The sequence below is a fragment of the Podarcis bocagei genome, assembly GCF_964188305.1.
Source record: "Podarcis bocagei genome assembly, chromosome: 2".
Lineage (NCBI taxonomy): Eukaryota > Metazoa > Chordata > Lepidosauria > Squamata > Lacertidae > Podarcis > Podarcis bocagei.
This window is the reverse complement of record NC_138126.1, coordinates 100,313,320-100,341,119: the sequence shown is the minus strand read 5'-3', so window position 1 is coordinate 100,341,119 and position 27,800 is coordinate 100,313,320. Positions and strand designations below refer to the sequence as shown.

Genomic DNA, 27,800 nt, shown 5'->3' with positions numbered 1-27,800 from the left:
ATCAAGGCATGCTTCCCCTAGCAGCGGGGGACTCAATTTACAAATGGAACACACTCAACAGGAGGCGGAAGATGTTCTGCTTCCAAGGCAAAGTTCACAAACCAAAACACCTACTTCTGGGTTTGCAGTGTTTTTAATCCAAGTTGTAAACTAAGCTGTTCTTAAACCAAAGTACCACTGTAATGGAATGTGCACTCAGCTAGCTCGTCATCATTTGAAGGCAAAAAACAACAAACCCCCTCTCCCCCGTCTGCAAACAGACTATGGAGGAAAGTCAATCCCTTTTACGTCCCCTACAAAAAGGCCCATGGAACTTATTTGTCTGCAAACTGTCAGGTTTAATCCACTCCAGAGGGACTCCTGTGCCACGACATTTCATCTACTTTGGTCAAAAGCTGGAAGAGGTTTTACCGTTTAATGTTCCGTACTATAGTGAAAATGGGGGGAAACAAAACAGAGCGGCTCAAGAACTGAAGTATAGATCAAAGCAGAGAGCGCACCGAGCAACACAGAAAGAGACTGGATTTTTTCAAAGTGCCGATATTATTATTATTATTATTATTATTATTATTATTATTATTATTATTAATAATTTTAAAACACCAAAAGGCAAAACTTGGGGCCAGTGAGAGAGGTCTGAGCCTTCTTGTGGCCTTATAACCATCAACATGCTTCTCCAGGCATCCTCTTCCCAGCCATGGAAAGGCAGGAGAACTGTGGAGAAAGAATGCATAAAACTCTAAGAATGTCTCGCAGTCCTTTCCGGCAGAGAGAAGTGGCACACTGGCTTGCAAACAGAAATAAAGCAGCCTCTTGGATGCGCTTTCCCCTAGTATCCTATCCATTCAGCTCAGCATCTTTCTGTTTAGTTTAGTTTCTCTTATCTTCCCCTAGCAACAAGCATTCCAAGACTATAATGTGAAGTAAGATTCAGCTGAGGAAACTACTGCTGGTTTGTTTTTCTTCTGGATGGCAGTTTTGCTAGAGATTCTGATAAGGAAAGCAGTTTTGATAAACAAGTTCATTTCTCAGGTGAGCCTGTCTGGGAACTTGTAGCAAAATAAGGAAACACTTGCTGCAAATTCTGGATTCAGTTTTCTTACATAGAGGTACAGAAAATGTCATTTATGAGCCAACTCTGAACCATTCACCTGTGCAGAACTGCTTCGAAGAGAGACTACTTCGAACATGCAGAAATTAGGAATACAGAGCAGAATTCAGTGTAGCAGGGCAAGCATGTGGGAAATGGGGTCTGCTTACAGAATAGGACTTTCCCCTTGTCCCCTTGGACACCCCCTAAAGCTGTTCTGCCCCACCTCAGCCCTCCAGAGCAGATTTAGGGGGTGTGGGGTGCATGGGAGAGGAAGTCCTGTTGAGTGGACAGATCCCATTCCACACATGCAACAACTAAGTTTATCAGTGGTCATCCATGACACACCACAAAGCACAGCTATAGATGTACAGCATAACCTTCATTTTACCTACTGGAATGTACCTGAGTAACTTAATGGCTTACTATATTCCTTCTACTTAAAGGTAGCTGCTTGCATAATAGCAATTTTGCAAGCATCTTCTAAAAGTTCCTTTACAGCCAGAACCATATTTACTAGATTGAGTGATGTCTGATTTATTATAATGAGAAATAGATGCTGTCTCTGCATGGCAGAGAAAAACTCCAGTGCAAATAGACATCAGATCAACACACAAAGGGTTGTATCCAATGGTGTCAGAGCAAAAATCTATTCTCACAATGGGACATCCCCTTCCTCTCCTCTCAGTGCCCGTCAATCTGCTCCAAGTGAGCTGCAGGGAACAGAAGGGGGTGGGTGGGATTCCATCGCAACACAGTCAGGCTGGATAGCTCAGTTGGTTAGGTAAAGGTAAAGGTAAAGGGACCCCTGACCATTAGGTCCAGTCGTGACCGACTCTGGGGTTGCGGCGCTCATCTCGCTTTATTAGCCGAGGGAGCCGGCGTACAGCTTCCGGGTCATGTGGCCAGCATGACTAAGCCACGTCTGGTGAACCAGAGCAGCGCACGGAAACACCCGGAAACACCATTTACCTTCCCGCTGGAGCGGTACCTATTTATCTACTTGCACTTTTATGTGCTTTCGAACTGCTAGGTTGGCAGCAGCAGGGATCAAGCAACGGGAGCTCACCCCGTCGCGGGGATTCGAACCGCCGACCTTCAGATCAGCAAGTCCTAGGCTCTGTGGTTTAACCCACAGCGCCACCCCATCGTGCAAATAACGCCAAGGTTGCAGGTTCAATCCCTGTATGGGATGACTGCATATTCCTGCATTGCAGGGGCTTGGACCAGATGATCCTCAGGATCCCTTGCAACTCTACAATTCTATGTACATAACCCTTTTCGAGGTGTTGTTTCCTATGCTTCTAATGTAGCACTGGAGTACCAAACCAGTTGCGCAGTGATTCCCCATGCTGCAGAAGCACCCTTAAACTCTACAATCCCTCCTGTAGTGCAAGCAAAAAGAAAAAGAACAGACTCAAAAGACAGAGGGGGCGGACGGACTTGGGAATAAAGAGAATACCAGTCTACTAAAACCAAGAGATCTGAAAACATACAAAGCCAAATCAGAGCAGTTCATTTTGTGCTGACGGGAAGTTTATGAGCAAGTTGTGAATATGCATAACCGCTGCAAGGGAAAAATGTGAAAAGAAGGTGAGAGCTTGGAGGAGCATCAGATGTTCACATTGTGGGAACCCCTATAAGAGAATGATCCTGCAGATGTCCCTGTCAGGAGGAGAAGTGCCCACATATGCGTATGGTGGGTTGAAAGTCACCCAGCTGAAGCAGGGGTGGGCAAGATGCAGTTATTTTACTGGAGGTTAGAATGGGATTGAAATCTCTACACCCCCGCCCAACCAATTCTAATTTATCATAGCATCTGAGAAGTGTGGTTTACCAGTCTTGAATTGCATTTTGCACATCAAGAAGGCATATCTACAGCACGGGTACCTGAGCAAGGGAGTCAAGAGCTGTGTGCACATCCCCTCTCAAAATATTCCATTTGCAGACAGGGGAATTCTGTCTGTCCATTTCACCAAATTTCTTCAGGGGCAAGGAATTTTTCCAGCAGTTTCTTGGTGTCAGGGACTGGAGGGCTCTGAAGAGTGTGTGGCAAAGGCTGGGCGGGGAGAGGGGGCGAGGCCAACCCAAGAGAGAGGACCAGCTAATTATGGGGTTTTGTGCCACCCATGAGGCTAGAACCAAGGCTGGAGGAAGGGGAAGAGCCTGAGCAGTCGACAGCAGGAGAGGAGGTGCAGGATGTGGAGGAAGAGGGTGTTCAGGTGAGGTGCAGGGCGGTCAAATCCTCACTGTCCCCTGGAACCAGGAGGGGCTTGAATAGGCAAGTGCAGAGGCGACTTGGGTATAGGAGAAGTCATCGGTCACTTGTGCACAGTCCATTTGAAAAGAATACTTAAGCTGGGAGGGGGACATGGTCCCACTGTTGTTTCAGCTGTTCAGCCAGGGCACAAGCCTGGGCAAGTTAATGCCAGCTATGTAGTTGCTAAAAGCGTGTGTGAATGTGTTTTTGGTGCATCTTAGAAGCTGCTGTGAAGCATGCTTTTGTTAATGAAGAATTAAACTACCGGCTGTTTGTCCTCCTTGCCTGAGTGCGAGCAGGACACCTAGGGGATGGAGTTCACCATCTGCAGGGGAACCTGAACAGGGTCCGTCCCCTCCCCCCTTTCCCCTGAAGGCTTTATTTATTTCTGCTGCTTCAAGTAGCAAGAGCAGCATCTGTGTTGGCAACCTAGCCACCGTTTTGCATCCTCCACAATGCCATAGTCCTAGCATTGCTCCAGAGCAGGCATAGGCAAACTCCAGCCCTCCAGATGTTTGGGACTATAATTCCCATCATCCCTAGCTAACAGGACCAGTGGTCAGGGATGATGGGAATTGTAGTCTCAAACATCTGGAGGGCCGGAGTTTGCCTATGCCTGCTCCAGAGCATTGGGGACTGAGCGGGTGATGAATGGCACAAAAGAATGGTGTAGAACATTTCCAGAAAATTCTGCAAGGTTGCTTTCTTTTTCTATAGGGTGAGATAAAGAAAAATATCTGGAATGTTCTCATTAAAAACATGTCTTCTGGGGAATTTTGGGCCAACCCTAAGGGGGCTTCTAAGAGAAAATTAGTACCTTCACCAAACTACAGTTCCCAGGATTGTGCTTGGGAAAGTTATGAGAGTTCAACTTTATCAAGCCTATACTAATTTTTAGGAACCACACAAGCACAACATTGACTGATCTGGAAGTGGCAAAGGATGCATGAAATGATATGTTTACTTGCTCCATGTGAAACAGCCACAAGATGGCTCCCTGAGCTGAAGACAGTTCCAGGCTGGTTACAGATGATAACATGAGGGGGGGGGGGGGAAAGACTGAGCTAGAATCTGAACTTGGTACAGACTTGTTTGTTTCTTTGTAGGACATTTCAATGAACCTATAATGGGCCCTCCATTATTCTACGAAGAAGACAAGTGGTTTCTGGATCTAGTTAGATTCTGATTAGGAGAGAAACAGCAGTCTTCATAGGCAATCATGGGCTTGGTTCTCCATGGGGACTTCCAACATGCAAATTAGAAATATGGCACAAGGAACCTCGGGGACCTTCTCTAGAGCAACACATACCCAATGTCAGTACATCCAACCCACTTCATTTCCCGAGGATGTGAAATTATATACAAGAAATGACTGGGCTGCATTTTAGTCTTCTTGAGAGAAAGCTCTGCCATATATTCTTTAAAGTACACCATAAGATCATCCAGGTTGGATGTCATGGATCCTTATTATCTACAAAGTGGAGCAATCAGAATCGAGAGAGAGCATTAAGCAATCAGGGGACAGAAAGAAAATGACGTCTAGGTAGCTTACATTGTATCTCTGGAAAAGCAGAGAGAAATTTGAAGGCTTTGTCACCTGCAACTATCACTCAGCCAATGTCCATTATATGCTGCTCACTATCTTAATCGGGAGGGCAATGAATCTGACACTCCCAGCTCAAAACAGGGAACACAAGTACGTGCAAAGCCAGGGATCTTGGCAAATGTGGCTTTGAAAATAGTGACATCCATTGCTGCTCTAGACTTGGGTCGGGGTATATGCTCTAACACAGAAGGACTGCCATGCTAACTATTAAGATTAGCTATCAGTGTTAATCTTCTAACTCCAGCTCCTAACATGGCAACATTATGGTACAAACTATATATAGGTAACCTGATGGGGCTTCAAACTGCTTGCTTATAGATTTTGCAGATTTCTTCTCCTGCCCAAATACTTTGTGATTTCAGAAAAGTCTAATGATAACAAAGGGTGTTTCAAGGTCCAACTCCCAATCTAAGTATCCAGCTTCTCCTGGTTGCATTAGCCTCGCTGACTTAGGTCATGTAATACAGTCCAAAAACACTTGAATAACGCTCAGGAATAATTAAAATCTAGAAACTGAGGCATGCTGCCAATTTGAATCATTATCACAAGTAGTTAATGGTAACAGTTCATATATCTTGCAAAGCACTCGGCTATCAGAATTTGATGGATTGGACATAAGCATTGACAGGCCTGCAGCCAACAAATGGGGTTGGGGACCAGTGCCTCCAAGGATGCAATCCTATGCGCATTTACCCGAGAGTAAGCACCACTGACAGACGCGGGTGGCGCTGTGGGTTAAACCGCAGAGCCTAGGGCTTGCTGATCAGAAGGTTGGAGGTTTGAATCCCCGCAACGGGGTGAGCTCCTGTTGCTCAGTCCCTGCTCCTGCCAATCTAGCAGTTCAAAAGCACGAAGTACAAGTAGATAAATAGGTACCGCTCTGGCGGGAAGGTAAACGGCGTTTCTGTGCGCTGCTCTGGTTCGCCAGAAGCAGCTTAGTCATGCTGGCCACATGACCCAGAAGCTGTACACCAGTTCCCACAGCCAGTAAAGCAAGATGAGCACTGCAACCCCAGAGTCAACCATGACTGGACCTAATGGTCAGGGGTCCCTTTAAGCACCACTGAACATAACGGGGTTTGCTTCCAAGTAAACACAGACTGAACTTTAAATTGGTATGGCGCCCCTCCTAGAAATAACATGCATTCTAGATACCCATGTTGATTTTTTGCAGCTGTGGCCCTCTAGCTGTTGTTTGACTCCAAGTCCCATCAGTCCCAGCCAGCATGGCCAATGGCTATGGGCGATGGAAGCTGTAGTCCAGCAACATTTGTTGGGTCAAAGGTTCCACACCCTGTTCTAGTGCAAGCTGTCTTGAGATGCATGGAAATATGTACATCTGAGGATATATATATTTGGAATGATTTGCTACATTGAGAAAATGTTTCACAAATATTTACTTTTAAAAAAATTAAAAGCTTTGGATACTGCATTTTAAACCTAATTCCGAAGACAAGGACAATTCCGTCATCGTCTCCTGTAGCATGTCCCAGATCTTCGACTGGATATTAGCCAAAATGGATCTGGAAATGTGCTGCTATTCTGCAGCAAAACCTCCAGTGCTAAAAACAAGATGGGGGTGCACGGTGGAAATCCAAGGAAACCAGTCTCTATCCTATTGCTCTGATCCTTACATTTGCTGAAAGAACCAGAACTGACCCATATTAGAAAGGGAACTCCTAACTCGGTATTGATACATTCACTCGTATACTGTACATTATATACATAGAAAAACTAATGGATAGACTGAACAGCAGCAACTCATCTGTCACAATTAGCTGCTCCATACTAATAATGAGAAAAGACAAAGGGAACATAAAGGTGATGAAATTATATTTGGGCTCATGGTAACCTGGGAAAGTGAGTTACAGTGGGTATTTGTCACCTCACTGTTTCAGGTGGCTGGTTTATGTCTAAAGTCGCTTTAGTTTGATGGCTGTTTTAAGAAATATTATTATTGTGGGAGGTTTATTATGTCAGCATTTTGGTTTCAATATTCTGACGAGGATTGAGGTCTGTGATTCGTGTTTTCAATAATGCCTGGTGTTCTTATTTGTTACTGCCTTGAGCATCATCTGAGAATTAGGTGGGATATACCTTTCTTCCCCGCCCCCGCCCCTGCCTTGGAGGACAAGGTGGTGTTACATGGGGGGGGGGTCCCCAAGGTGGCTAAGCCTCAACAAGATGGCTGCATCATGTGCCCTGTCCTCAGACCATGCTCTAGTAAATAGTTTGCATCCCATAGAGTTGGAAACTAAGACTGAATACACTTCTGTTTACTCTACATCCAGTGTGTTCCCACTGCTGGCTGGGGAAGGGGTGCACATATGTTGTTAGCCACAATACATAGGGTATGTATCCTGTTGTTTCTTACAAAATATCGTGTTTTTATGAACTTTTCTCTGAACCAGTTTTGATCCAAATTGAGAAAAAGAACATCCTAGCTACTTTTAAGCTAGTAATGGGTACACAGCCTAAGTACCATACTGAGAAATCTAGCTGCTAATTATACAATTTCAAGATAATTTGCTTCATTTTGGTAATGCAGCTTCATTTAGGTATTAGGAAGGCACTGGCCCAGCGCCCAGACACCTAACCATTATATGAATTGAGAACCAGCTCTAGCACACACCCAGCACTGCCCTGAATTGGCCTAATTTCAGGTGAAGGTTGGCAGTGGTAGTGAGCAAGCAGTTGAGCCTGCCCCAACTGTACTGATATTTCCATAGTTGAACTTCTGATAAGGGACCCCAAATTCCCTGGAGTCCAGTTCTGGGGTTGGGGGGGAAACCACACTGCTCTATGATATCAATTCAGTACATCATCTGGAACCTCTTACATGGTCAGGTTCTGTGGCGTCACTAATTCTCCTGCACTTTGGGGTTTGTGTTTAAAGGAAAGCATAATGGCGCTTTAAGAAGTCACAACTCAAACTGCAAAGAGGCAGAAAATAAGAATACATCACATATTCACCAACTCCAAGAAGCACTTTAGTTTCTGCATATTTTGGGGGTGAAAGAATTTGCCCTCGGTGCTTGAGGAATTCACACTTTTAGATGCTGCACTTATATTATTCTTTGGGTGGCAAAGGTTTGCCTCCCAGCTTCTGTCAACCTTTAACTACTCTTTCAATATCCATTTCCCAGAATTCCCTTTGAAATAATGGCCCATGATTATGTGATTCATCAAAACTTCTCATTTCTATGAGGAGCTCTGTTCTAGCCAAAGCTGTATTTTAAAAAGAATGAGATCTGATAATATGGCAGCATTCTCTCTCTAATCTCCAATGAGCTTAGCTATAATTAGAGGGGAGTGTGGCAAATACTATATCCTCTATGAGTAGTGCTAATAGTTGTATTATATTGTCACAAAGAAACAATTTCTTCTCCTGGAGTTCAGTCTGGACAACCTAATACGGCAAGGCATAATTTTCAGGGGGCCCAGCTGCATGTAGAACCCCCTAGATCAGGCACCCCCAAACTCGGCCCTCCAGCTGTTTTGGGACTACAACTCCCATCATCCCTAGCTAACAGGACCAGTGGTCAGGGATGATGGGAATTGTAGTCCCAAAACAGCTAGAGGGCTGAGTTTGGGGATGCCTGCCCTTGATAATGAATGCCACAAACTCAGTTTGATTCTTTGGACACTACCAGAGTGAGCATGGCACCTCACGCCTTGTACACAGACTCTGCTAAGCAGTAGGACTTAAAACAAAAAAAACCTATGCCAATTTAAAACATAGCTCTTCAACATGCCCCATGTAGAATTCAGCCCCTAATTGCACATACTGTATTCAGCTCAGGGATTCTGGACCTACATCAATGCCTGCAAGAGGTGGTTCTGAACTGAAGATTAAGCTATCTTTTGGAACAGAACTGAGGATGGTGTCCATCTAAATAGTTCCATAAGTAAACCTTCCTCTCCCTTCTCCCCTTAAATCAGTTCTAGGGAAAATTACATGAAAAGGACAACAAAGACTTTAAAAGAGAATGGGAACCATTTACAACATATATGAAGAGGCAACATAAAGAAATGGACTCCTTGGCAGGGTTTGAGTAAACAATCACAACTGTATACAACAAAAAATAAGACTATATGTATTGAGAAATTTTTGGGGAAACAATACACAGGATGAACAATATGGAGATAAAACACAACGTGAGTATGAGGGAAGTCCAGGGGGAGGAGGGTTGAAATATGAAAAATTGTTAAAGATATATTGTTAGAAGAAGTATACATGGAAAAATCAATAAAAAATATTTTTTTAAAAAAAAAAAATCTGTTCTAGGGTTTCCCCCCAATCCTGCAGAGCAGATTTGGCAAGGCTGGGGGCACGCATGGGGAGAGCAGGGGAGGAACCTCCATTGCGCAAGTGTAAATCCTTGTGCCGACCAAATGAACTAGTTGGATGCTGCCTTTAATTATGGACTTGAAAGGCATATGAGAAACAGAGGGGAGATGGCCCCAATCTCAAACTGGGATTACACATGCCAAAGGCAGCTGCTATAAAAGTGCATATGGGTAGGTAGGTGGGAACAACATAATGTGTTGCACTGCACTCTGTGAAACACACACACACACACATACTTATTGTTGTTAGCCGCTCTGCCTGGAACATTTCCTCAAATGTGAGGCTCAAGTCTCTTACACTTGTATGCATGTGAACATATGATAATTCTTATTATGAAGGAGAAAGACAGGAGAGAGAAGCATTTGTATTGCAAATGGACATTCTGGCCCAAGCTGGTTTCCTATTCATCTTGCAAGCTGAAATGAAGCAAGAACTGCTTAAAGCCTCATGTGTGAAATGTTCTTAGATTCAAATCCTGCTGCATACAGACAGAAACTCTGCCAGGCCTGGATCAGCTACTACAGCTTGGATATTTTTTTTAGCTTGCACAAACATTTTCTCCTCATAAGCCTTGGCCTGACAGTCGTTAAGGGTAGTGCTCTCCTGATGTTACATCCTTAGTTACCTCTGGCAACATGTCAGGTCCTGCGCTTCTCAAATGTAGCTGCCTTATCTGCAGATAGAAGTGGGAGATATCCTTTGTGGAGATGTTGCATGGGAAGGAATAGTAAAACCTATCAGGAGAAGCCCCACTCACAACAGATATGCCAAAGATGTTATTTTAAAGCAGTCTAGTACTGGGTCACCCCATTAGATTTCTCTGCCTGCTGGCTCAGAGGTGGAGGAATCTGAAGCAGAAAAATAGGCAACATTCTGAACACCTTACAAGTACCTTACTAGAATGGAGAAAGGTGTGCTATTTTAGTTAACAAAGTAAAAAGGAAGAGGCCTGTGTCCTCCTCAGCAGTGAAACAAAGGAGAAAGTCAATGAGCTTGGGGAGTGGGAGAGGGGGAAATGATATTTCATTTCACATTTAAACTATGGATCCTTTGTCAGCTAGATTGCTTTTGACAGGGGCCAGATGGGAACAGTTCAGACACTCAAAGAGAAGGAAAATCTTAAAGGAAGAGACAAAGCTGATCAAGCAGAAGTCAATGGCAAAGCTGTAATATGTCTGGACCAAAAGTCTTATGCCCATATGCCTGCAGAGCTGTGAAGACCTGGCCCAGAAATGGCACTGGGGTTGTGTCACTGTCTGAATAAAGGAAATATATATATATATATATATATATATATATATATATATATATATATATATTTGCTTTCGTAGATTTTACATCCTTATATAAATATAATGAACCCTAAAGACCCTTCAAGCTGGGATAATGAACCCTAAAGACCCTTCAAGCTGGGATTCACTGCAAGGGCTTTCATGCATTTTTGTGTGTGCAGACAACACATGACAAATGACAGTGGGCGGAGGCAGCCATTGATGCATCTTCAAAACACTGAGTTAGAAAGTACTGCTGCTGGACTCCAAATCCCATCAGCGCCAACCAATGGTCAGAGATGATGGGAGTAGTAGTCCAGCAACATCTGGAGGGCCACAGGTCCACCATCCTTGAAACATACCCTAGGCATATGCCTCCCGTCGTCAAAATAACCCTCTTCCCAGAAGCCTCCCCAAGCTCTGGTCTGAAACCTCAGATGAAACCCTTATGAAACCCTGTCTACAGTCTCCTTTGCAAGCCTGATATGGAACCCTACCCTAAAATTCGATAAGCTAAGGTAGGATAACATGTCATTTCACCTTCAATATGGATTTTCACATTATATTCTCCAGTTATTAAAATGAATAAAACTAATCAAGAGGCAATGTAATGGAAACGGTTCCCATTCAGATAGTCAAATTGTTTGGAAAAATAATGCCATCATGTTAGCCCCAGAGAAGATTAATGAGATAAAGGACAGTGGTTAGAGAAATGGAACCAGGATCTTCCCCTTCTGCAAAATGGGAATAATTTTGACCACACAAGATTCTTACAAGAGAAGTTTTTTAAGTAGCTTTGCAGAGTACCTTTCAAATTAAAACCAGATAAATACTAAGTTGCCACAATTGACAATTGTGCATAGGCTCTCCTGGTAGTCATCTTCCTGCAGAGCCGGCAAATCTCATCTGCAGCTGGAGACCAAGAATAGGGTTGATTTTGAGAAAGGCGGATCTTCCCAGAAACATACATTTCTTTTGTTCAACTGTTGCCTCTGGTCAAATAGTTTTTGCAGGTTTTGTAACCACACAAAACCTGTTTACTAGAAACAAATGGGATGAATGCAAATGGAGATCTTTCTTTCATGCTGCCTTTAACAATACAGGGGTGGGGGAAACACACCTGTCTGTCTCCAGCCCTTTAAACACCTCACCCACCCGCAGAACAGAACAACTCAGTACATAACAACTTCAAGCAGGAAGAAGCTATAAAAATGTCTCAGATTTCTGGGTGAACTACCATCAAAATAAATGGTGCAATTACAACCCTACAAGCTCCATCCCCTCTTCACTACCCCAAATCCCTCCTGTCTGTCATTTCCCAACTTCCAGGCTCTTGGCTGTTCATCTTTGAGAGTCTCCGCTGAGGCAGCCAAACTGCTTCTGCTCATATACTCCAGGCAAGGATCATTACCGAAAGCAAACTGGGGATAACCCCGAGGAAGATTTTGTCCAGACTGGCCTTTGAAAGGTACGTTAGAAGGGCTTTTCTAAGCACATTCTAATCGGCCCCAAAAGCCTGGCAAGAAGAAAAGACTGCAGATGTTATTAGACTGCGTTAAATTGGCCAAGTGAAAGCATAGGAGGGAAGCCTAGGCTGGGTTTCAACTCAGCCAGCTTAGCACATGTTCAGAATTACATGCTGTCTTCTTTGCACGCGACTCTCAGAATGCATCGGTGAGAAAAAGAGCAATGCAACGTAGATTCTGGATAAGAATACAGACACTCACAAATCTGCTCTTCATTCTTCAAGATTTTCCCCCAGGGACAACGTTGAGCTTGTGAGCTGCATCCTCATAGTTACAGTGATGCAACTGGGCCTCCCCAGGGTAGCATGTGCCTGAATGCAAGCTCAGCTAGCCATACCTAGTATCTACAGATTTGCTCCGACATACAGGGACATAATATGAACACCCCTAGCTTCCATTTAATTAGGTTTTTGCTCAGGAGAAGCAAGCCTCACCCCAAAATGTGGTTGGATTTGCCCTGTTAAATAAATTGAGATAAATGATGATGATAATTAATTAATAATAATAATACTACTAATAATAGAGACATTACTGGTTCCAAGCTATAAAGCTGATCAAAACAGCAGGAAGTCTCATTCTGCTTTCCCTGCTACACATTCAGTCCATCATCGGAGCCTCAGAGCTTAGCCAAAGTTAACAAATGCCCAGAAAATCTTGGCAGTATCTTTCTAGGAAGCCTGACAAATCTTATTCTGCAGTGAGGGAAGAGTAGCCTTTCAGGAGTTTCATAAAACAAACTTCTTTAAAACAGGAATGGAGAACCTGTGGCCCTCCAGATGTTGTTGGACTGCAACTCCCATCATCCCTGACCATTGGTTATGCTGGCTGGGGCTGATAGGAGTTGATAGCCCAACATCTGGAGGGCCACAGGTTCTCCATCCCTGAATAGTACAGGATAGGGACAAGAGTTTGGCGGCCTCATTTTAAGACCCAAATAAAAACCCCTCATGTAACAAAGTGGGTGCTTTGTGTATGCTTCTCATCTCTACTGAAGTCCGCAAAAGATGTCAGATTTTTTAAATGTCCCATCTGCCTGTCTTTTAAAGCAAAGCTTTGATATAGCATTCAGTCTATTCTACTTAATATGCAAGTGTCATTTGATGGCAGGCCTTTACTGAAAAGAATCTATACATGCAGCACTACATAACATTGTGGATGGGCTACGTAAAGATGCAGTTGCACCCTTGTTCAGAAGAAAGCATGCATCTTGAAGGTGGATCCAGCAGTACTGTGATTAGTGCCAGACCTCATGCCACAAGCCAACCTGCAGCAACCTTCTGGTGGTGAAGAAGAAGAAGAAGAAGAAGAAGAAGAAGAAGAAGAGGAGGAGGAGGAGGAGTTTGGATTTGATATCCCGCTTTATCACTACCCGAAGGAGTCTCAAAGCGGCTAACAATCTCCTTTCCCTTCCTCCCCCACAACAAACACTCTGTGAGGTGAGTGGGGCTGAGAGACTTCAGAGAAGTGTGACTGGCCCAAGGTCACCCAGCAGCTGCATGTGGAGGAGCGAGGAAGCAAACCCGGTTCCCCAGATTACTTAAATGACAGCGGAAGAAAGTCCTGGTGGTGCACAGTCACTATAAGCCCTGCTCACTGGCTAACTGGTGCCCAAGCAGGAGGCATCTGAGGAGAGCTGCCAAAGGCTCACTATTGCTGCTTTTGCTATTACTGAAACCCTCCCCCCCCCCACACACATCCAGACCCAGCACATACTTCCTTCTCAGACTACTCTGATGAATGCTGGGTGGCCTCCACTGTACCTTTTGTGTATTTCAATAGCTTCTATCAGGCATAGGCAAACTCCGGCCCTCCAGATGTTTGGGACTACAATTCCCATCATCCCTGACCACTGGTCCTATTAGCTAGGGATGATGGGAATTGTAGCCCCAAACATCTGGAGGGCCAGAGTTTCCCTATGCCTGGCGTATATACCACTTAATCACAGTTGTCTCTAAGTGGTGTACAGGGGACCTAATACAATAAGACTGCTTAAAACTATATAAGCAGAATTCAGTTTAAAAGTCTGCTGGGTGGTTGTTTTTTTAAATCTTAATTATTGTCTGAGGTTCAACAGGGAAGTCTCACCTCATCTAGAATGTGAAACTTGTTATTCTTAGGGTAGGGTGTTTTAGCGCTCTGTGAAAAACCGTATGTGGTATACCGGGAGTAGAAGGGTGATAATAGAGCTAAGGCACTACAATGGTTAGGAATGTGAGTTGCGACACTTCGCAATTCAAATCTCTCATTCTGCATCCCATTCCCCCATGTGGTCTAGAGGGCTTTAAGCAAGCCAATGGCACTTTTCTTTAGCCCCACCCATTGAGCCATGCGCAATGTAGAGATAAAACTACCAACCTCCTTTACAGGTCCTGTTATAAGGATTACTGAAATAATGTATGTGAAATGCTTTGAAGACACTCAAGTGCAGAACTACACAAATGCTATTTTATTAGTAGTGGCAGTAGTTTTACATGCACCCAACACTCTAGAAAAAAAGAACAACAGCATGGCACCTTCTAGTAGCCTGGGAGAACTCTTGCTGCTGACTTCCTAACCTGGAAAAACGCTGCAGTTGTGGTTTATTTCTAGAATCCTCCAGTCCATTCCAGGAAATTCCAGTTAATTATATGGGAGGGGTGTGTGGGAGTAGGGGCAGAACCCTAATAGACTCTGGGCACTCTTTATGAATAGGAAGGTGAGGAGAGAGCCTCCAAGCTCTTTATGTGTCAAGGAAACTTAACCCGTTTCCTGGCTGCAGGCCAGGAACGTTTCATGTGGATTTCAAGCCTCAGCCAGGAGATTCTCGGGTGCTAGAAAGAGCCTTTAATTTAAACCAGGTGCCTCTGAAAGAAAAACACTTCATGAAAGGCAAAAACTTGGTTTCGTTCCCTCAAAACAAAAGGGCAATCACGCACATTTTGACTAAAATATTCCCTTTTTGGAACACAGCCTCCATGCTTTAAACAAACTTGCTGAAACCTCATCCATTTGGACAATCTGCATGAAACTGAGACTACCAATATTTCTGGAGCCAGAGAAAATACTTGAGCAGAATGCCAGCTGAGTCCGCCCAAATCTGTGGAGCAAAAGACCTTACAGTATGGAAAGCAGCACACAGGCTGGCAGGGAACAAAGGAAAGCGGGGTTTTGTGGCATTCCTTTGTTGCTGCCGTCTGCAAAACTTAACACTGTGAGTGCCGCAGAAATCTGGGGACACCACAGTGGGTGGACAGGAGTGTGGTTTGTACTGCTTGTACAGCACGTGTCAAGTAAGGCACATGAGACGAGTGGTGGTGGGGACTTTGCTGATGTCACACTTTTGTTTACAGTGCTCATTCAGTTGCTCTTCTAATGTGGTAATGATATGACGGTGGACCACTGCCCAAGGATGTTTCCTCCCACACATGAATTCCTGGATGATCTCAACACACACAAAGAAGCCATCTGAAGTGCCGGAAAAGGAATGAGGTATCCGCATATCTTGGCAGTGCTGCCCAAAGACATTTTGCTCTCTTGGGCAGAAAATCCAATGGTGACTCCTTCCCATTGTCATGATGAACATTATACCAATACATACCATTGGTCTAGCTAGGCCAGAATTCTTCAGCCTTAGATGCCCGGATATTGTTGGACTCCAACTCCCATCACCCCCAGGCTAAAGCTGACTGGGGATGATGGGAGTTGAAGTCCAACAACATATGGGGACCCAAGGTTGAAGAGTACTGATCCAGGCCATGGCAATCTACTTCGATTGGCTGCAGCTCTTGAGGCTGACCTCTTTCAGCAGGTCTAGCCCATCCCTACAACCCAAGGTCCTTTTCAAATGGAGATGCCAGGGATTGTGCCCGAAACCTTCTGCTGCAACCCAATGGAAAGTTCTCCTGACCAAGCCCCATTGAAATTGAACAAGGGACTAGGCAGTGGAACTTGATCAGTGATGCTGTCAGGGCAGCTGAGTCCCCACAAATGCAGCATGACTTGCTCCAGAGATTCTGAAGCAAGTGAATACACATTACTATCTAATGATGGAGGCAGACAGCAGGCCCTAAATCCAGAGTCTTAAACCACCTAACTGCATGACTAGACTTGTGAGGAACTTCTTGATACACTTTGTATCTGATCCATTATCTACACTCCTGCTCTTAAAATGGGTGCCCCAAATCTGCCACTCAGCATGTACTTGGACATCCAGAAACAGGAGACATGTTACGAAAAAGAAAAACCTGCATAGATGCACAGTCTTTTGGGAAAATTGCAGTATGACATGGGTAGAGTTTGAACTGGCAACATTTGTTTGGTTCACAACACAGCTTTCTTCTCTTTGCACCTGGATCCTAACAATATCCTCATCCTGCATATTCCACGTCCACAAGTTCTTATAAACAACTCTTGAGCCTTTGGTATCAAAAGGGCAGAGGAATTGCTTTCAAGTCGGAAACCCAGAAAATTCTTCAAAGTTTGAAAAAAATAATAATGCAAACCTTGGCAAGAGCTTATGAAACACTTCATAAATCTCTAGTAAGACATTTGTAGTGTGTCTAATGTCACAGAGTAACAGAAAATGTAACAGAAAACAGTTCAGAAAATGTTCAGACACATCTGTACCATAATTTTAAATGGGCATAAATCATCAGCTTCCTGGTGTTTTTGCTATCGGCACTACATATCTCAAAACGTCTAAAAGTAGCATTTCACAACTGGAAACTTGGGGTTATAGACAGCATTTAGGTACACTGTTAAGTAAAAGCTTTCTACATACATTCTCAGCTACTTTGTACACTTACTAAAAATGAGAAAACATACATGATAATGAATTTCTCAGCTGGGGGTTAGCTAGCCTCAGCTGCTGTTAGTAAGAAAGTTGCCCTTTGTTTGAGAACTAATGTCTGACTTACCCAGCCAGGACAATGAAAAAATCCAGACGGTTCCATGTGTCTCCCAGGTAACATTTCTTCCCGAAAATCCCTAGTGCAACCATCTTGATGATCATTTCCACAGCAAAGAAGGCAAAGATAAAATCATCAAAGCTCTGGAAGATAAAGAAGCAGGATGATGAGGTGCACCCTGTGGCAAAGATCCAAGTGCTTAATTGGAGACAGTTCACCATGCAAGGGACTTGACCTCCAACCTAACCAAATGAGGACATCACCCCACACATTCTTCATTTCTCCAACAGGTAGGACTGGCAGTTATTCAAAACCAGCCTGCAAAAAGCAAGACTGGGGAGATGCCCATTTTACTCACAGAAGCAGGAGTATGAAAAGAGAACAGAGCTATATCATAATGTGGCTGAACACCTCCTGATGTCCAGGTCCAGAAGTGGCTGAAAAATACCATCTCCAACCAGTTGTACGTCTGTTGAACAGGACCAGATTTCCTTAGCAAGAAGCCAACATCTGAATAAACTTGAATTAGCTGCCCTTTCTTATTTCAAACTGCCCCATTTTTGTGGTGATGTGAAGAATTCCTCCAGTGGAACTGGTGACCTCTGTTCCCTTTTCAGAATCCTAATAGGGTAAAATTTATTTATCAGTGTACCCCCCCCCAAAAAAAACCCCACAACACCATAGTGCTGGGTATTGAATTCTACTGTAGTTCTTGTTTCTCTGCTTATTTCTGAAATGTGTTGGTTTTTCAGGATCCCTTCCACTTAATTTTCACCCAGCGTTTCCTAACTTGGACCTTTGATACAAAGGGTCAATTTCCATGCAACCCAGACACACACCCTTAACCCAAAAACCCATCATGTGAAACAGAAAGCTTTGCACACAGAGAACCCTCAAAGGGTGGTAAGGCATACCCAGTAAGCAGATTCATTCTTCTTTATGGCAAAGGCAATGGAGTTGGTTGGATTACCTCTAAGACATTAAATGCACATTTAAAGCACATGGCAACCTCCAAAGAACCATGGGAACTGTAGTTTCTCCTTTGCAAGGCTACAATTCTGACCAACTTTAACAGACTACAGTTCCCAGGATTCTTGGGGGGGGGAGTCATATGTTTTAAAATTATGGTATGGATCTGCCCTAACAAGCACTTTCCTGAAATCATGGAACACAAGAAGCTACATTAAACTAGCTAAGACTGTGGGTCCAACTAGACCAGGATTGCCTTTGCATACTGGTGGCAGCTATTGCAGGCAGATGACTTTCCTATATATTTTAACTTAATGTAATTAAATGTAATATATTGCTTAATTTCTAAATGGCATCTGATGAGGTTACAAAACAAATACAAAAGATAAAACTGGTTAAAATTAACCATAAAAAATTAGAGAAGCTTATGTTTTCACACTGCCACATTTGAAGCACATTTATACCACTTGAAATAGCCATTGCTTCCCTCAAAGAATCAAAGGACTGTAGTCTACCCATCAGACAGCTACAATTACAGCTCCCAAGATTCTCTAGACCAGAGCTTTCCAAACTTTTCATGTTGGTGACACACCATCATTTCGTGAAACAGTAATTCAGTTTTACTAGCAAACCGGAGGTTAAACTAACCCCTTTCCAGCCCCAGGAGGAGTGTGGGGAGCGTTCAGAAGACATACCTACACACTGCAGCCGACACACCAACATGTCCTGACACACAGTTTGGAAAGCTCTGCTCTAGATGCAGCCACATGCTTCAAATGGGTGGTGGGGATCTAACCTTAGCCATTTCATTTCAGCAGGCATTTTTAAGTAAGCTTTCCTGATCTTATGGTTAATTTTTACTGATTTTCATCAAGCCCAAAAGGATGCACTTTCTAATGGGATACTTCTAGCAGCAGGTGCCAAGAGCTGGCCCTGGGTCCCTCTGTGCATGTGCTCTGTCACTGGAACTATAGTTCCTCCCACATGATATGTTATGTCAAACAAGAAATAACCTGTTGTTTTTTTAAAAAAAGGAAAAAAAGTCTTTACCTGAAGAATCTTGCAGCGTGGGGAGTCGCAGCCCATATCTTCACAAGGGTGGAACATGCCCAGAGTGACACAGTTCAGGAGAATTACCAGCATGCTGACTCTTTCAAACCAGGTGCACAGGAAATCAGTCAAGGAAAACAAGCATTTTCAGAGTGCAAGCTAAGAATCATCCATTAGCACCAGGGACATCACATTATTATTATTTTTTTAATAATATTTACTATTTTTCCAAAAACACTAAAAAAAGAAGAAAAAAAGAAAAAGAAAAACAATACAACACATCAAATTAACAAAACAAGACAAAGACAACAAAATAAATCAAACAATTTCATTATCCCATCTTTCATTCACTTATTTCCACGACCTCCTCACACCTCCCTTTTTGTATTCCACTTCTGTTAAATATTTCAGCAATTCCTTTCCTTCTTCCTCTGTTTTCTGTCCTATAATTATCTTAACTCATTCTAACCTTATTTTTTCCTTTAATACTCTATTAACCTATCTGTACTTAATTCCTTATAATATTTCTACTAAAACCATATAACTTCATTTCAACATTTTTCTAACATTCATTAATTTTACAATATTTCCGTAGATAGTCTTTAAACTTTTTTCAATCTTCTTCCACCGACTCCTCTCCTTGGTCCCGGATTCTGCCAGTCATTTCCGCCAGTTCCATGTAGTCCATCAACTTCATCTGCCATTCAGGGACACCACATTATTAGGCATTAGGGAAATGAGTAGAATTTCCAGGGAGGGGGAGGAGTGGACTTGTTTCCCCAATCTTTCACCTTAGAAGCTGACTATTCATCTACTGGCTATGATTCCGCACACTGTTTGACAGAATCTGCTACTCCCAGAAGTCAAACTGAGATAGTGCCATATTTACTACAATAAAAGGGAAGAGACAATGAAATCAGACAATAGTCATCATCTCAGTGGTTTCTGCACAAGTGGCGACATCATTGTTATTATACACAGGTGCTGCAGGTGCAACTTCCAATGACTTTTTCTTAGGATTTTAGACAAATACATGATAGTATCAAAGTACTACAAACGGCTACCCAAACAATAGGGCTAAGCAGCACAAAAGTGCTGTTCCAGAGAGGCCCTGTTTTGTTAGAAAATGGGACTTGGTTATTACTTGTATCATTTATTAATACCTTTATATATTAGATTTCTATACCTCCTCATACGATCTTAGGGCAGTTCACAGAATGAAATACTTATCCACACAAGGCTTGTTTATTTATTAGATTTTTTACCTGTCCTTTATTAGAAGGCCCAATGGCAGGCTACAACAATTTATAAAACACAGTTATGAAAACAAACAAAAGCATTAGTGTTATAAAAACGAGTAAAACAGTTCCAAATGGAACAGAACAGTATAATTTTGGCAAAACAGGTGGGTCCTACAGAACAAAATATCTTAGCTGTCAGAGGTCAAGAGACACATCTTTAGCATGTGGTGAAAGCTCTACAACCTTCTGTGGTGTCAGGGAGGATTCGGAGGTGCAATGGACAGAAGAGGCAGAACAGGGGCTCAGGGATGCAGAAGCGCGCCCCAACCACCCAGAGACAGGGGAAGCGGAAGAGATGGCGGAGAGTAGCCAGGGAGGGCAAGGGCTCAGGGATGCTGAAGAGTCCTGCAACTGCGCAGCCTTTCTCAACCTGTGGGTCCCCAGATGTTGTTGAACTACAACTCCCATCACCCCTAGCTAGCAAGGCCAGAGCTCAGGGATGATGGAAGCTGTAGTCCAACAACATCTGGGGACTCACAGGTTGAGAACCGCTGGTAGAGGCTTGGGAAGGAAGCTCAGCTCAGGAAGGGAGGGAGCTTTCAAATCAGCACGGATAAGGAGGGAAATGAAAGATATCGCGCTGGAATCATAGGAAGCCACTCCCCAAATCTGACTCAATGGGTTCGGACGCATAATTCTGAACTGAAGCTGTTTCTTGTAAACATGTAATAAAGACTGTAAATACCACACTGGGTGTTACTGCGAAGGGGAAACACCAGTCTTTACATGTGGGGAGGGAATTTCATAGTTCAGTGGCTGCTGCAGAGAGAGCACCTCTCCTAGGCCGCCATTCCCTATGTGGTGGTGGAATTGCCAAGGTCAGACCCATCCACAAAGTGGGGCAATGGCCCATAGCCCAGAGCGTCTGAGAAGCCCACTAGCAACCTCCCCGGCTCCAGGACCACAACCAAATGCACTGGGTGGGCAAACAGCTGCTGCTGCTGTGCTGGCAGAACCAAGAAATTCAAAAGGCAAGGTGTATGCAGTGGGGTAATAATGCAGCTGCCTGACTGGCTGCAGTCAGGATGAGGGCCTCTTCGTTCTTCTCCAGGACGGGTGAATGGCAGCTGTCCTTTCTCTGCTCAGGCAATGAAGGGGATACATCAGAGTTCAGTTGAGAAAGTCCAGTAGGATCTTCTCTTCTCTCACTCACCCACGCCTGGTAACTTACTTTTCTCCTTTCCTCCCCAAGACCCTGGAACAGCTGTGTTTCGTGTACACACTTGTTTCTTTCTTTTTGGAGCACGAAGGAAACTTATTTTCTCTCCTCTCTTCTCCCATATACTTTGTGTGACCCCTCAATTATTATTATTATTAATTTGTGTATTACCCCTAATCCATAGATCTCATGGATTTATGCACACAGAATAAAAATACAACATACCCTTCAATATTTCTCCAGTGAAAATAGAGACTTCCTATTCTATTTATTATTATTATTTATTACTACTACTACTACTTTTAATACCCCACCCATCTGACTGGGTTGCCCCAGCCACTCTGGGCAGCTTCCAACACATAAATAATAATAATAAAACATTAAACAAAACTTCCGAAGTCCCGGCAGACTGGAGGAGGGCAAATGTCGTCCTTATTTTCAAAAAGGGGAAAAGAGAGGACCCAAATAATTACCGCCCAGTCAGTCTGACATCAATACCAGGGAAGATTCTGGAGAAGATCATTAAGCAAACAGTCTGTGAGCACCTAGAAAGGAATGCTGTGATCACCAATAGTCAGCATGGATTTCTGAAAAATAAGTCATGTCAGACTAACCTGATCTCATTTTTTGACAGAATTACAAGCCTGGTAGATGAAGAGAACGCAGTGGCTGTAGCCTACCTTGATTTCAGCAAGGCATTTGACAAGGTGCCCCATGATATTCTTGTAAAGAAGCTGGTAAAATGCGGTCTTGACTATGCTACCACTCAGTGGATTTGTAACTGGCTGACTAACCGAACCCAAAGGGTGCTCATCAATGGTTCCTCTTCATCCTGGAGAAGAGTGACCAGTGGGGTGCCACAGGGTTCTGTCTTGGGCCCGGTCTTATTCAACATCTTTATCAACGACTTGGATGATGGACTCAAGGGCATCCTGATCAAATTTGCAGATGACACCAAACTGGGAGGGGTGGCTAACACCCCAGAGGACAGGATCACACTTCAAAACGACCTTGACAGATTAGAGAACTGGGCAAAAACAAACAAGATGAATTTTAACAGGGAGAAATGTAAAGTATTGCACTTGGGCAAAAAAATTGAGAGGCACAAATACAAGATGGGGGACACCTGGCTTGAGAGCAGTACATGTGAAAAGGATCTAGGAGTCTTGGTTGACCACAAACTTGACATGAGCCAACAGTGTGACGCGGCAGCTAAAAAAGCCAATGCAATTCTGGGCTGCATCAATAGGAGTATAGCATCTAGATCAAGGGAAGTAATAGTGCCACTGTATTCTGCTCTGGTCAGACCTCACCTGGAGTACTGTGTCCAGTTCTGGGCACCACAGTTCAAGAAGGACACTGACAAACTGGAACGTGTCCAGAGAAGAGCAACCAAAATGGTCAAAGGCCTGGAAACGATGCCTTATGAGGAACGGCTAAGGGAGCTGGGCATGTTTAGCCTGGAGAAGAGGAGGTTAAGGGGTGATATGATAGCCATGTTCAAATATATAAAAGGATGTCACATAGAGGAGGGAGAAAGGTTGTTTTCTGCTGCTCCAGAGAAGCGGACACGGAGCAATAGATCCAAACTACAAGAAAGAAGATTCCACCTAAACATTAGGAAGAACTTCCTGACAGTAAGAGCTGTTCGACAGTGGAATTTGCTGCCAAGGAGTGTGGTGGAGTCTCCTACTTTGGAGGTCTTTAAGCAGAGGCTTGACAACCATATGTCAGGAGTGCTTTCATGGTGTTTCCTGCTTGGCAGGGGGTTGGACTCGATGGCCCTTGTGATCTCTTCCAACTCTATGATTCTATGATTCTATGATTCCCTATACAGGGCTGCCTTCAGATTTCTTCTAAAGCTTGTATAGTTACTTATCTCCTTGGGGGTCGTATAACCATATGCTCCAACATTTATCCAATGAAAATAGGGACATCCTACCATACCCTCGAACATTTCTGTAATAAAAATAGGGGTGTCCTAAGGAAAAGTGAGATATTCCAGGATCAAATTAGAAACCGGGATGGCTTCTGTAAATCTGGGACTGTCCCTGGAAAATAGGGACACTTGGCGGGTTTGAGATAAAAGCACATAATACATAATAAAAACAGGAACAAAACAAACCAATAACCTCCCCCCAAACACATTTAAAATGATATTGGATGTTAGATAGCCGAAGGCCTGATTGAAGAGGAATAATTCTGTCTGGTGTCTAAAGGTATATATTGAAGGCACCAGGCAAACCTCCCTGGGGAGAGCATGCCACAAACTTAAAGACCTGCAGACTTGTTCTTTTGTTACCCAGCCACTCAGACACTTGGAGTTGCAGAAAGCCTAATGAAAATGGTTCAATCTCCTTAAGGATTTTATCCCTACGCCCCAGTTAACATGGATAGATCTTCCATTGCTACAGCTGTGCAGCCTGACCAAGTTTACTCAGTGTAAAGTTTCTTAGATTCTATTAAGAAGGTGCCTACTCCCAAGTAAATGCAAGAAAATAGGATCATGTTAACTTTCAGCCATATATTCAAGGGCAGCCCCACATACGGTGTATTGCAACAGTCCCATCTAGAAGTTCTCACAATGTTGGACTGCTTTTACTTATCAGTTTCCCCTCCCTCTCATCTGTGTTTGGCCAGAAATGAACTCAATGTAAATTCAATGTACTGTCTTCATTTGTACACAGCACATCCTTAGCAAATGGCTGTGCTTATCTTTGTGAAACAATATGTTCTCAACCAAAGAGATGACAAATTTTTAAATAGCAAGTCCTCTATTAGGATTAAAGAGAGTTTCAGGACCAGGTTTTGGCTCCTATGATAAACATGAATATGTTTAATAAAATTCATGCATTTGGGGGGGGGGGAAACACCCCAGAACAGCTCATTCAAAGGAATCCCTATAATAATTTAGCGACAGATCAAAACTGTTAGTGGAGGGGGAGGAAGGCTAGATTTTTGCTGCTAAAGGCAAAATCTGCTGAATGAAAATTAAAAACCAAGTTGTGGAAGTTGGTGGGGCATTTGCTCAAATGGAGCAGCCTCCACTGGCCAGTTCTTTTATTCTAATGATGTGTCTTTTGCACCTGCTTGGTAGATCTTGGGGTTCTAGCTGAAGCAGGTTGCCTAGATGGGAGATGCCACAGCAACAGCCTCCCAGCAGCAGCACTGACACTTGTCAGGAGCAGAAGGGGATGGTGAGAGCAGAGCTGCAAGAGTACTGGAGTGGCTTCACGGGTGAATTGCACAGCCCTGATCTCACTGTTGCCTTGCCCCTCCTGGTAAGGGCAGTGATGCTGCTAGGAGGCTACTACTGCAGCTCTGCCACATTGGGCAATACAGTGGTGCCCCGCAAGACGGAAAACTCGCTAGACGAAAGAGTTTTCCATTTTGGAGGTGCTTCGCAAAACGAATCTCCTATGGGCTTGCTTCGCAAGACGAAAATGTCTTGCGAGTTCCTGCGGGGTTTTTTTCCTTCCCCCCCTTTTTCTAAGCCGCTAAGCCGCTTATCAGCTGATCCCATAAGCCGCTAAAAGCCGCTAAAAGCCGCTAATAGCGCTAATAGCGCTAATAGCGCTAATCCGTCAATGGGCTTGCTTCGCAAGACGAAAAAACCGCTAGACGAAGAGAATCACAGAACGGATTCTTTTCGTCTTGCGAGGCACCACTGTATGCTCCTGTGTATAATTTAAAAATCAAGTAGAACCAAGAAGTATGAAGTCTGCCCATCCCTGATTTCGTTGATGGAGTGATAGACTTGGAACTGGATTAAGCTCTGCTCAGCTTGGCATGAAATTCACCGGGGGACTGGGAGCTTGTCATTCCCTCTTAGTCTTACGTACATCACATGGTTCTTGTCTGTCTAAAATGGAAAAAAATGAATGAATGCCACCTTCAGCTCTTGGAGGAAGAGTAGGATAAAAACATTATGAAGAACAACAACAGGTATGTGCAAGCAACAGCACGGATCCCAGGGCTACAGGGAAGGAGAGAAAGCTGGCTGTGCACAATAGCTCTTGTTCTTGGACTTCTGAGCAACCTGATTTTGTCTCTGCTATTTTAAGAGAAACTGTCCATTTTATTCCTCCCTAATCATGCCGTCAGTACTGTAGATAAAAGCTGAAAGGATATGTGCTAGGAACCAAGTCCATGCAAAGTTTAGGGCAATTTCCTAAGCGACACTAAGAATGCCATAGACGGGAATGAATGATTTATGAATGCTATTAATAAGAGGGACAAAGTGGAAAGGAACCATTTTAAAGCTGAATGTGTACTCTAGTAGCAACTGATTTGCAGACACAGGAAATGCAAGAACTGATTTAAGCCTCACTTGTGGACAGTGGCGTAGCGTGGGGGGTGCAGGGGGGGCCGGCCGCACCGGGCGCAACATCTGGGGGTTAGGGTTAGGGGGCGCAAATCCATGGGTTAGGGGGCGCAAATTACTTGCCTTGCCCCGGGTGCTGACAACCCATGCTACGCCACTGCTTGTGGAAAGACCCTCAGGGACCCTTCAAACGTAACAAACTGAGCGCACAGGAAACACTTCTGTGCAGGGGAAAGTGTGCAAATTGCATACAGATTGTTATGGTGATGCAAATTACATCTATGTCTTCATCAATTATAAGATCACTCACCAAGAGTATGGTGGATACAATGTACACACAGATAAAAAGAGTGTGTGTGTGTATGATTATCATACTTCCCCCGTCCCACAGTAGTACTTTGAAATAGTCCAGGGGCATAGTGGGAGGGGGGGAGGCATAGCCCAGGTACACAATTTTGAGGGGCGCAAACCAGCCCCCCCCATGCAGCGATCCCCATTCCGTACTGCCTGCTGCCAATTGTCTCTGGGCCCCAGAGTCCAGCCTAGCCTGGCCTGGCCACTGCATCTCCAGCCCCCACACTGAATGGCCAACCGGCCAGCATCAGGAGGGTTTGCTCCCCTCTACGCAGACGGTACAGTGCAGCCCCACTTGGCTCTGGTGACGAGGGCTGGACCAGCGCGGTGGGTTCTGTTCACTGTCTGTGCCCCGGGTGCCAACGAATGATGCAACACCAATGAAGTAGTCATAGCATCTAAAGCTCCCTTTGGCAGATGACCATCCAACCTCTGCTTAAAAGCAAACTCCTTAAAGACCATCCAATCTCCAATGAAGGAGAGTCCACCACCTTCCGAGAGAGTCCATTCAACTGTCAAAGAGCTCTCCACTTCTCTGCATCAGGTTAAGTGGCATTAAAATGCTTTCCTAATTATGATATGCCCCGAATGTAGGTATTAAAAAGCTGGCCACTCTATAAACCATTTCCAACTAAGATTTAAGATTAAAATAGCAGAATTCTATAAAACCAGATAAAGCAGACTATTTATTCTCCATGAATAAGTCATTTCCAGATGTCCTTTCTATTGTGCATTCATGATTGATGTGTGCTCATGATGGTATTGGGGCAATTATATGTATTACACTGTTTGCACTTACAAAATTTGGGGTGGCAGATGTGCTTTGTTTCCAGTCAGTGCATGTCCCATGGCTTCCTGCTCCAATTCTGCCACTTTCGCACCATTTGGGGGGGGGGCAGCAATAGCTGTCCCACTTTTGTTGCACTACAGTGATACCTTGGTTTACGAACTTAATCCGTTCCGGAAGTCCGTTCTTAAACCAAAACCATTCTTAAACCGAGGCACGCTTTCCCTAACGAGGCCTCCCACTGCCAGTGCCCTTCCACTGTTCGGATTCTGTTCTTAGAGGTAAAGTTCTCAAACCAAGACACTGCTTCCACTTTTGTGGAGTTCATAAACCGAATCGTTCGTAAACAGGACTGTTCTTAAACCGAGGTACCACTGTATAGCGCAAATGTGCCCCTCAAGGTGGCAGTAATGCAATAATATTGGGAAAGCATTGCAGAAGAACTAATGAAGGGGAATGATGTTTGCATAGTACAATGTGAACCGACCAAAAATGGACTATTATTGCATCAATGGCATGTTGCACATCTGACATGTTTTATGACATTGTAAACCTGAAGAAATTGCTTTATTGTTTTTAGAAGTTATAAAGAGGGTTTCATTGATTTTTAGAGTTTGATGATTCCCCCCCCCTCCAGAATTTGTGTCCGTGCGCTTTATTCTGTTTTTATGTTTGATGGCTTTTGCTACAGATTTGCTAAATAAAAATTTAAAAAGTATTATTTAGTATTATAGCAACATACGTCCATAACAAAACTAAACCGTATCATAAAACTAGAATCCTGTATTATGTCTGCCATGCCATAGTTAGTCCCAGGCACGCTGTCTGGAAATGATTTCAATGTGCGATTCCATCCAAACCGTAGT

At 43.8% G+C, this 27,800-nt stretch overlaps 1 protein-coding gene across 11 annotated transcripts in view; it reads right to left on the bottom strand.

Annotated features, from left to right (window-relative positions):
* Positions 1-27,800, bottom strand: part of CACNA1G (calcium voltage-gated channel subunit alpha1 G) — a 330,748-nt gene that overhangs the window by 154,352 nt on the left and 148,596 nt on the right. For all 11 annotated transcript variants that reach the window (XM_081184510.1, XM_081184519.1, XM_081184511.1 and 8 more), the window contains exons 2-3: positions 19,010-19,122; positions 17,000-17,133 (exon numbers count right to left, since the gene is read on the bottom strand). In XM_081184510.1, the coding sequence (XP_081040636.1) occupies positions 17,000-17,133; positions 19,010-19,122 (247 nt within the window). The remainder of the gene's footprint in view (positions 1-16,999; positions 17,134-19,009; positions 19,123-27,800) is intronic.